Source organism: Hyaena hyaena, unplaced genomic scaffold, assembly GCF_003009895.1.
Source record: "Hyaena hyaena isolate Hyena2069 unplaced genomic scaffold, ASM300989v1 scaffold_141, whole genome shotgun sequence".
In the NCBI taxonomy this organism is placed as follows: Eukaryota; Metazoa; Chordata; class Mammalia; order Carnivora; family Hyaenidae; genus Hyaena; species Hyaena hyaena.
The window spans coordinates 3243040-3253331 of NW_024080773.1; the positions used below are offsets into that span (position 1 = coordinate 3243040).

General features: G+C 39.7%; 1 protein-coding gene across 1 annotated transcript in view; it reads right to left on the reverse strand.

The window, feature by feature from the left end:
• RNLS (renalase, FAD dependent amine oxidase) overlaps positions 1–10292 on the reverse strand; it is a 56739-nt gene that overhangs the window by 21889 nt on the left and 24558 nt on the right. Inside the window, exon 3 of the mRNA XM_039238528.1 lies at positions 107–282. Within this exon, the coding sequence (XP_039094459.1) occupies positions 107–282 (176 nt within the window). The remainder of the gene's footprint in view (positions 1–106; positions 283–10292) is intronic.

Consider the following 10292-nt stretch of genomic DNA (forward strand, 5'->3'; position numbering starts at 1 on the left):
CTTTTACTGCAGAGAGGCAAAGATGAGAAAAAGTAGTCAGTTCTGCTGACCCAGTCAGTTTTGAATTTAAGAAAATTGTGACCTTACCCCTGGGTTCTCCAATTACCTGGGAATGTCTCCATTTCTGGCACGTGGTGGCAACTGGCTGAGGCAGACCTGGCAGAATGCTTTCCAGCTGCTGGAAGATGAGCTCCTGCACGTCCTCGGTGCTGTGCTCCAAGTATGTAACTCCGAACGGGACAGTGGTGTGAACCACCAGGGAAGGTCCGACTTCTGAGGACTCTGGTAGAAGAGGGACACAAAGACACACCTTAAAGATGGTAACATGCAAGTGTCTGTCAGCATTGCAAACCAGAGTTAAGAGAAAAATCACAATAATCAGATAATAAATAGAAACAGATTCTAATCTATGACCACAAAATGAGGCTCTCTCTGAAATTCAAACTCAAACTTCTCTGAAAAGAACAGAGTTATAATGTTATTATTTAATTTAATTTTATTTTAAGTTTATTTACTTTTGAGAGAGAGAGAGAGAGAGAGCACACGCCTGCACAAGTTGGGGGGAGGGGCAGAGAGAGAGGGAGAGAGAGAACCCCAATCAGGATCCACACTCTCATCGCAGAGGCTGACACAGGGCTTGATCTCACAAACCATGAGATCATGACCCGAGCTGAAATCAAGAGTCAGATGCTTACTCGACTGAGGCCCCCAGCCCTCTCCCCCCAACGTATTTTAAAGAACACATTTTTAAGTCTTACTAAAGAACTGGAAGGAAGGAGAAGAACATCTAGTAAGTTCTGCCTTGGGTAGAATCAAATTTGTCATTGTGTTCATCTTCTCTCATCTGCTAAATTAGAAGGTCTCCAGGGCAAGAGCTGTTTCTTATTGATATAGCTCATGTTCTTCTTAAATTCTGAGAACAAAGTAGATGTCCAGTAAATATTCATTCATTTTATGTTTAATGGGTTGCAAAATATTTTGTTGAAATTATATTAAAATACAATATCTTCGTGATGCCCAGGTGGCTCAGTGGGTTGAGAGTCCAACTTCAGCTCAGGTCATGATCTCACAGTCCATGGGTTCGGGCCCCACATCAGGCTCTGTGCTGACAGCTAGCTCAGATCCTGGAGCTGCTTCAGATTCTGTGTCTCTCTCTTTCTCTGCCCCTCCCCGGCTTGTGCTCCGTCTCTCTCATTCTCTCAAAAATAAATACACGTTAAACAAAATAAAATTAAATTTAAAAGTAAAATAAAATAAAATATCTTTACCACTTAAAAAACTCAACCTTCTCTCTAAATATGGGCCTGACCTCATAATATTTTTCATAGCATTAAGAGAACAAGCTCCCTTATTCATAACATGGAGCTACTTTCCAATTTTGTTTGCCATTGAATTTTTTTTGCTATATTTTCATAATTTCAAAAAATGTACATCTGCTTTGTACCTTTCACTCTTTCACAGAATATAGAAAATCGAGTGAAGTTTTAAGCTTAAAACAGAGTGGTCAAGGCATTAAAAAATATAGTTTTGGCAGGAGCATTAAGGGTTCTCCTATTATTATTATTTGTTTCAATCACGCAGAAGAGAAGGCTGGGAGGAAAATAATAGATCTGAGATGCATAAAAATAATATTAAGATATTTGGTGCTTGCCCCACCCTTTGCCAACATAAAATATTAATGTGTAGAAGGGACTGATGGGGGTTGGCAAGCCCGATTCCGAAAATTCTAATTTAGGATTATAAAGGATAAGACGACCTATTGAAGGTTGGTTTGTACAGTTTCACACATTAAAAAAAAAACCCTGTTGAACAACATAAGCCCCTTGCTTGCTATAGGCCCATTTACTCTCTTTACTTTTCAAGGCTGTTGTTTTGTTTGCTGTAAAATCGGAATGGTAGCACATATTGCACAGGTTTGTGGTTGGGACTATATAACATAATGTGTGTGAAGTGCTCAGCACAATTTCTGGTATAGAGTAGGCACTTAATAAATGTGAGCTATGAGACTAGAAGCAATAAACCAGATATATACAAAAGAAAAGGTTCTCTGGTGTTGCCCAAATGGTGGGTGTGCATTACTTTTTTAGGTACTTCATTTCTTCCCACTGCTCTGAGAATACTGGATTATGAATTTTACAGCAAAACACAAGGAAAAGGAGTCCCAAAATATGTTGTAAGCCTTTTAAAGTGAAGTGGGTGCTCCTAAATGTTTTTATATGTAAGAGGCGGGACAGCTGGTTCGGAATCTGTGCAGGAAATACAGGGGCATGGAGACTGGCCACTGGTTTCACAAGGGGGGGACCAAGGATTGCAAAGCCTCAGGGCCTGTCATGAGGCTCTGGGCTGGGTCAGTCGGCAGAGTTTGGGACTCTTTCTTTTTTTATAAATTAAAAAAAATTTTTTTAATGTTTACTTATTTTTGAGAGAGAGAGAAAACACAAGTGGACAAGAGGGGCAGAGAGAGAGAGAGACACAGAATGTGAAGCAGACTTCAGGCTCTGAGCTGTCAGCAGAGCCCGATGTGGGGCATGAACCCACACATCGTGAGATCATGACCTGAGCCAGAGTCGGAGGCTCAACTGACTAAGCCACCCAGGCGTCTCAAGCTTGGGACTTTTCATCTCAGGGGTTGTAAATTTAAGCCCCACATTTGGTGTAGAGATTACCTAAAAATAAAACCTTAAAAAAAAAATCCTGTCACCCATATTGCCTCAGAGAATGTTATTTATGTGACTAGGTAATAGATTCAGAAAGGCTTGCTCAACAACGGGGTGTCAATACCACCCCTCTTCCGTAAGGTACCCAATCTTCCCAGAGACAGAGAAAGCTTCTGGGTGGACATTCTGAGGCACAAGAGTTGGGGTTCTGAGCTGGCTTATCGATGGCAGGCTTCAAAGGAGAGTGAAGGGCTAGCTGCGTGCTGAGAAGTTGGAGGTGCGCTGACCCAGCTATTTGTTCTAGGGAGGACTTGAAAAATTACCAAGGGCAGTTGTGGTGTGTTCCCAGGCTCCTCCCACTTAGCCATCCAGGACAAGAAGAAAGGTAAAAAAGGAAATTTAAGACCAAGATGCAACGATTCTCACACGGCAATGAGAGAACAACCTGGCTTCTTGGTTTTATTGGAATCAGACTAAAATTTTTGAGAATTTAGATTAAAATCTGAATAGCTACAACCTAACACAACAGATTTTAAGCGAAGGCTCCCTCAACCCCCAAATGAAATGGTATTTGTAGAAGCTGAAGTCCCAAAATACAAAGCTGAAGTCCAAAAATACAAACAGCCAACCAGAGTTTCAACACAACGAAGGTTTGGAAATAGAGCATGGTAAAGAGCCACAAATATGGTTCATTATTCCTTGGTCACTGGGAAGCCAATGTTATCTTCCCCTTTCTTCTCTTTATTCAGTTTTACAAGCACAGCTCTTTGCTTTTGGCATATTAAACATAAGTCCACAGCAAGGTGACAACTATTTGTGTACACTGGAAGATCGATGGCTTTCGTCCGAAGAGAAGTTCTTGAACCCAAGCATCCTAACAGCCCGGTGGTCCTGGACAACTTAATCTCTCAGGCTTCACCTTCTTACATCAATTAAAAGGGAGCAATACTACTTACCTTATAAGGCTGTCACAAGGATTAAATGGGTTAGGACGCATACAAATCCTTCTGCAAATATGAAGTACTACACTGATGGAACGCATCCCCACACAATATTCTTGTTCTGACCTGTCTCTAGTGTACTAAAAGCAGTTTTAGAAAGAGATAACGGAGTTAGCTTCTCTCAAAGCAGGAATATTGATTATTATACCAATAGTATGTCAAAACAGTGCCAGACTATTCCTAGATATAGGCACAGCAGTGTTGGGATTTTTTTTTTTTATCGTGGTAAAATATACATAACATAAAACGTATCATTTAACATATTTTAAGTATACAGTGGTCTCGCCTTAAGTACTCCCACGTTGTCCTGTAACCATCACTGCCATCCGGACCCATTGCTTTTTAATCTCTCCATATAAACTGTATACCCATTAATCATTGACCCTTACTTCCACCTTCCCCCAGCCCTTATCAACCACCATATCTATCTCTCTCTATGAATCTGACTACTTGAAGGACCTCATATAAATGGAATTATGTAATATTTGTCCTTTTATGACTGGTTTATTTCATTTAGCATGATGTCTTTCCGGTTCATCCATGTTGTAGCAGGGCGTCAGAATTTCCCTCCTTTTGAAGGCTGCATAATATTCCAGTGTGTGGAAGGACTACATTCTGTTTATGAATCCATCTGTCAATGCATTCTTCCGCCTTTTGGCTACTGTGAATAATGCTGCTATGAACATAGGTGTGCACACACCTCTTTGAGGACCTGCATTCACTTCTTCTGGATGCATATCTGGAGGTGAAATGGCTGGTTCATATCGTAATGCGGTGTTTAAATTTTTGAGGAATCCCTGTATCAATTTCCCACCATTTCTTCGTTCCCACCAGCAATGCCAGAAAGGTTCTAATTTCTCCATATCCTCAGCACTTGTTATTTTATGTGTTATAACAGCCATTAGTCTACAGTTTTGAGTGGGGGTCAAGACTTGAACGGTTGGTAACAGCAGCAGGAGCCTCAGTAGTAGCAGCAAAGCAGCATTACCATCTTCGTTGATAGAACATTGAGCTCCAGAAGTTCTTGAGTGAAACACTTATAATCAAAGCCCTAGAAGTCCCCTGCTCTCCAAACAGAAAGAGAACCTTGTCTTGAAAGAGTACATGAGCTGCCTCGGATTCATGGTCATAGGAGTCATAAAAATAACCACTAACAGGTTAAATATGCTTAAAGACCCGATGCTACTTATAATAAAACACATTTTTAAAGCAAATCCTAACTCAGTTGTGTTAAGTCAGAGAATGTGATCCTAATGATACTCTAAGATCTCTCGAATGGCTTCATACATAGTCTGTTTTCATTAAGTGTTATCTGGGTGCTTGAATAGAAATTTTTAGCTGTTGAATTAAGTTTTAGTAAGTCCATTAGAACAATCTTATCAACTGTGTGCTTCTAATCAACTAAATTCTTATGAATTCTCTGCTTGATCAATTACTGAAAGAGGTATATTAAAAATCTGTCCTGAATATGATATAATTTCCAATTTCTACTTTTACTTCTGACATTGTTTGCTTTATATTGAAGCTATGTTACCAGTTTCTGGCTATTTCCCTGTAGCTTGTAACAAGATGTTGTGAACATCTTTACATTTAGGAAAGCCTTGAAGTTTATTTTCTGTTTTTTATTTGTTTCACTTTTCCAACATTTCTTTGTTTCTTTTTAAAATTAAGGAGCGCTTGGGTGGCTTAGTCAGTTAAGTGTCCAACTTTCGCTTGGGTCATGATCTCGTGGTTCGTGGGTTTGAGCCCTGCGTCGGGCTCTGTGCTGACTGCCAGCTCAGGGCCTGGAGACTATTTCAGAGTCTGTGACTCCCTCTCTCTCTGACCCTCCCCTGCTCACGCTGTCTCTCTCTCTCCTAGAAATAAATAAAAATATTTTTAAAAAATGTTAAAAGAAGTTTCTTTTAAAAAAATAAATAAATAAAATTAAATTAAAAAAAAATTTTTTCAGGGCCGCCTGGGTGGCTCAGTCTGTTAAGCATCCAACTTCAGCTCAGGTCATCATCTCACGGTTTGTGGGTTTGAGCCCCACATCAGGCTCTGTGCTGACAGCTCGGAACTTGGAGCGTGCTTCAGATTCTGTGTCTTCCTCTCTCTCTGCCCTTCTCCTGCTCATGCTCTGTCTCTCTCAAAAATAAATAAACATTAAAAATAAATAAATAAATAAATAAATAAATAAATAAATAAATAAAAATTTTGCCTTCTTTTTGATTAAGCCACTTTTACTCCCATTCCATTTTCTGTCCTTACCAGTTTGGAAATTACATCCTTGGTTTCTGTTTTTAGGGATTACCCATAGACTTAAGCATTCATATTAAAGTCAAAAGTTAATTTCTTTACCTTTCTTCGGAATAATATGAGAAACTTCGAGTACTTTAATTCTGATTTTATATGCTTTTTTTTTTTTGGTTCAGGATTCACTTATTCAGTTTTGTTTTAATACATTCAATATTTGTTTATATTTATCCATCTACAGCTTCCTTCTAGATTTCACATCTTGTCTCCAGGGTCATTTTCCTTTTCCCAAGTTGTATCTCAAGTTGAAGTTCCTAAATGAGGTTCTGTTGAAGGCTTTTGCTGTCCTAAAAATGTTTATGTGACGTTCATTTGCAAAAGATGGTTTTCCTTGGCATGTAATAATAGATTAAAAATATCTTCTCTCAGCACTTGAAAGATATTGTGCATATAGGTTATCTTTTACTGATGCTGTTACGAAGTCGAGTCTTAATTTGATTGTAGGTCATCTGTGGGTAATTTCTCTTTTATGTCTGGATGTTTCTATTGTTTTCTCTTTGCCTTTGGGGTTCTGCAGTTTCAATTGGTTATCTTGAGGTGTGAGTTTTGTTTTGCTTACCTCTTTTGCATCTGAGTTTTCTGAATCTTAAGACTCATGTTTTGGAAATTAATTTTGGAAATAATTGAGCTAGTGGCTCTGCCCTTCTCTCTAGTCTGTCTTCATGGAACTCAGGTTAGAGATAGAGCAGGTGGTCGGATTCTGTCTTCATGTGTCTCGGTCTCTTTCTAATATTTTCCGTCTCTGTCTCCGGGCTCGATTCTATGTGTTTTCTTCTGATTTATCTTTCAGTTTACTGTTCTCCCTTTATCTGTGTTTATTCTCATGTTTACTTTGTCCCTTGAATTTCAAATTTAAATTATTTTCTTCTTCCTTAGTAAACATTTTTCAGATCTGCATGATCAATTTGGATTGTTTCTTTCTCTCTAGCCACACTATCAATACTCTTTTTATTTCTTTAAACATAGTCAGTGTAGTCTATTGTGTGATTGTTCTGAAATCTGCAGTCTTTTATGAGTTTGATTCCCCTCTTTGTTGTTTGGGATAACTATTGCCTTATGCTCATGATGATGTTTTCCTCGTGTGTTCGTGATATCTTTTTTTTTTTTTTCCCCTGTTACGAGCCTAAAGTTCCAGGCAACTTTATCTGAGAAATTCTCAGAGGCCTATGTTTAAAAAGTGTCCATTTGGAGATTTACTTTTCTTTCTGCCAGATGCCCTGGGAGCAATACTGCCCATGACTACTGTAACTAGATTTCTGGAATATACTGGCAGAATGATTTCTGGCACCAAATCTGTCTGAGGGTGGATAAGTGGTTTGGCATCTCAGGGGAGACATTTCTTTCTTTCTTTTTCTTTCTTTCTTTCTTTCTTTCTTTCTTTCTTTCTTTCTTTCTTTCTTTCTCTCTCTCTCTCTCTCTCTCTCTCTCTCTCTCTCTCCCTCCCTCCCTCCCTTCCTTCCTTCCTTTTCTCTCTCTCTCTGTCTGTCTGTCTGTCTTTCTTTCTTTTTATCCTGCCCCACTCAAGGACAGGCAAGCATCCACACTGTTTTCTTCCACCAGATAACATATATCAGATACAAAGTTCTTTAAGGCCAGAAAAGCGTACATGTCCATGGTGATAAACTTTTAAATCTTAAAGAAACAGATTTTTCTTGGAACACAAATGTTATCAAAATTATCTCAACATAAAAGAAATTGGTATAAACCCAAATCCATAAAAGAAATTGAAAACACACTCAATAAATGAATTAAAAAAGTGACTTCAGGATCTGGTTGCTTTCCTTGTGATTTGTTTAAAATTGTCAAGCTCGTATAAGGTTTATCACAGACATACACATCACATTTACACATATTAACTATAAACAGAGCTGCAGACAATTTTTCTGTTAATATGAATAGGTATATTTTTTCAAATCAGTATGTATAAGTAAGAAAACCATGATAACCTTAATATAATTAAAGGCATTGGGACACCTGGGGTGGCTCAAGTCTGTTAAGCATCTGACTCCTAATTTTGGTTCAGGTCATGATCTCACGGTCTGTGAGTTCAAGCCCTGTGCCAGGCTGTGCTGACTACACGGAGCCTGCTTGAGATTCTCTCTCCCTCTCTTTCTCTGCCCATCCTTGGCTCATGCTGACTCTCTCTCTTTCTCTCTCTCAAAGATAAGTTAAAAAACTAAAAAAAAAAAAAAAAAGGCATTCATTAATATTTAATATCAATCATTGGAAAAAAGATTTAATATGAAAAAAAGTTTCTCAAAATTAGATAGAATATCTTGAGCTGATTGTTTATATCATAATTTACAGTGCAATAATAGAGACTGTCACAGTAAAATCAGCATAAACCAAAGATTCCTAGTAACACCAGCATTGTAAAATTTTGCTCTGGTCAGTACATTACGAAAAAAAATAGAAATAAAATTTATAACTATTATGAAGAAAGAAAATCATATGATTGAAAACAATAGCGAAACCAACATAAAATCCATCAAATTAATTTAAAAGTTTTGATATTAAATTGATTTCCCTATATACCAGCAATAACTAGTAAGAAAAAGAAATGAATTCTACAAAAGTTTATTGGAAATTGAAAAATGATCATCAAGGAAAATAGAAAGCAATGAGAATAATTTTTTTTGAAAAAAATCAGTGAGTCAAGACTTATTTTGCCATATGTTTAAATACATTTTAAAGCCACAGCAATTAAAAATGCCTGGTCCTGGGGCACCTGGAGGGCTCATTCAGTTAAGTGTCTGAGGCTTGATTTCAGCTCAGGTCATGATCTCATGGTTCATGAGTTTGAGCCCCATGTAGGGCTCTGTGCTGACAGTATAGAGCCTGCTTAGAATTCTCTCTCTCCCTCTTTCTCTGCCCCTCCCCTGTTTGCTCTCTCACTCTCTCTCTTTCTCTCTCAAAATAAATTTTTAAAAAAGCCCAATCTTGACTAACAATAATAGTCAGTGAATCAAAATAGATATTTCTGGAAACAAATCCCAAAATATATTAAGTATTTAGTTGCTAACTAACTTAAAGGCATGGAGGTGGATATACTTTTTATATGATGCTAGAAAATCAGGTGTATAGAAAATTAACTTAGATATTCCTCTCCCACATCTGACCTAAATTGGTCACCATTTCTGCTTTCCTGCTTCCATCACCATATGAGAAATGCACACTCTTTGGTCACACATGAAGCTCAAACTCCTTGGGACACTTTCATCCAAGTAAAAATGCCAATAGAGACCTTTTCCATGTGATAAACCCTTTTTTTTTTTTTTTGGCAGTATCTATCCAGGGACGGAAGTTGGGTCATCAAAGGACAGAAGTGTCAGGCCAGCTGTAGGCTCCATGTCCTACACAGAAAGAAGGGGCGTCACATACTATAGCTACAGGCTCAGAGCATCAAGAAATGGGTGGCAGCATTTCTTGAACTACTGACTCAGCTCACATGCATGTGGGTGCCTAGTGCAGTGCTCACTGCTGCGGGAAGGAAACTGCTTGGAGGCCTTTCAGAAGCTGACGTCTTAACTGGGGGGGAAGACACACAGGCTGGACAAGCAGCCAACCATTACCTGCTAAAGGGTGTGGTGCTGACAGTGGGGGCGGGGGGGCGTGGAAATGCAGTTCAGCAGACAGACAGGTCCACGCGAAGAAGGGAACTGCACCGGAAGTAGAGGGTCATGACAGGTGCGGGTGGCTGCGGGCTGCCTCCTCGCCTTCCTCCTTCCTCCTGGTGGAAGGAATTGCTGAGAAGTCTCCTTCTCCCCACTCCAAGCGAAACTGGCTCAACCACCCTTGTCCTCTGGCCAGAAACACTCTTATGACAAGTGAGCCTTACCGTGTGGTGCCAGGGCCCAGCAGATGCAACAGATGCTAAGCCGAGCACATCCCCAAGTCCAGCAGAACAATCCAACTCACCCTGATGATGAAAGAAAGAAATGGGGCGCCTGGGTGGCTCAGTCAGTTAAGCGTCTGACTTCACCTCAGGCCATGATCTCCTGGTTCGTGGGTTCGAGCCCCGCATCGGGTTCTGTGCTGACAGCTCGGAGCCTGGAGCCTGCTTCAGATTCTGTCTCCCTCTCTCTCTCTGCCCCTACCCCACTCATGTTCTGTCTCTCTCCTTCTCTCTCTAAAAAATAAACATTAAAAGAAAGACAGGGAGAGAGAGAGGAAGGAAGGAAGGAAGGAGGGAAGGAAGGAAGGAAGGGAGGGAGGGAGGGAGGCTGTCTCTCTCCTTCTCTCTCTAAAAAATAAACATTAAAAGAAAGACAGGGAGAGAGAGAGGAAGGAAGGAAGGAAGGAGGGAAGGAAGGAAGGAAGGGAGGGAGGGAGGGAGGGA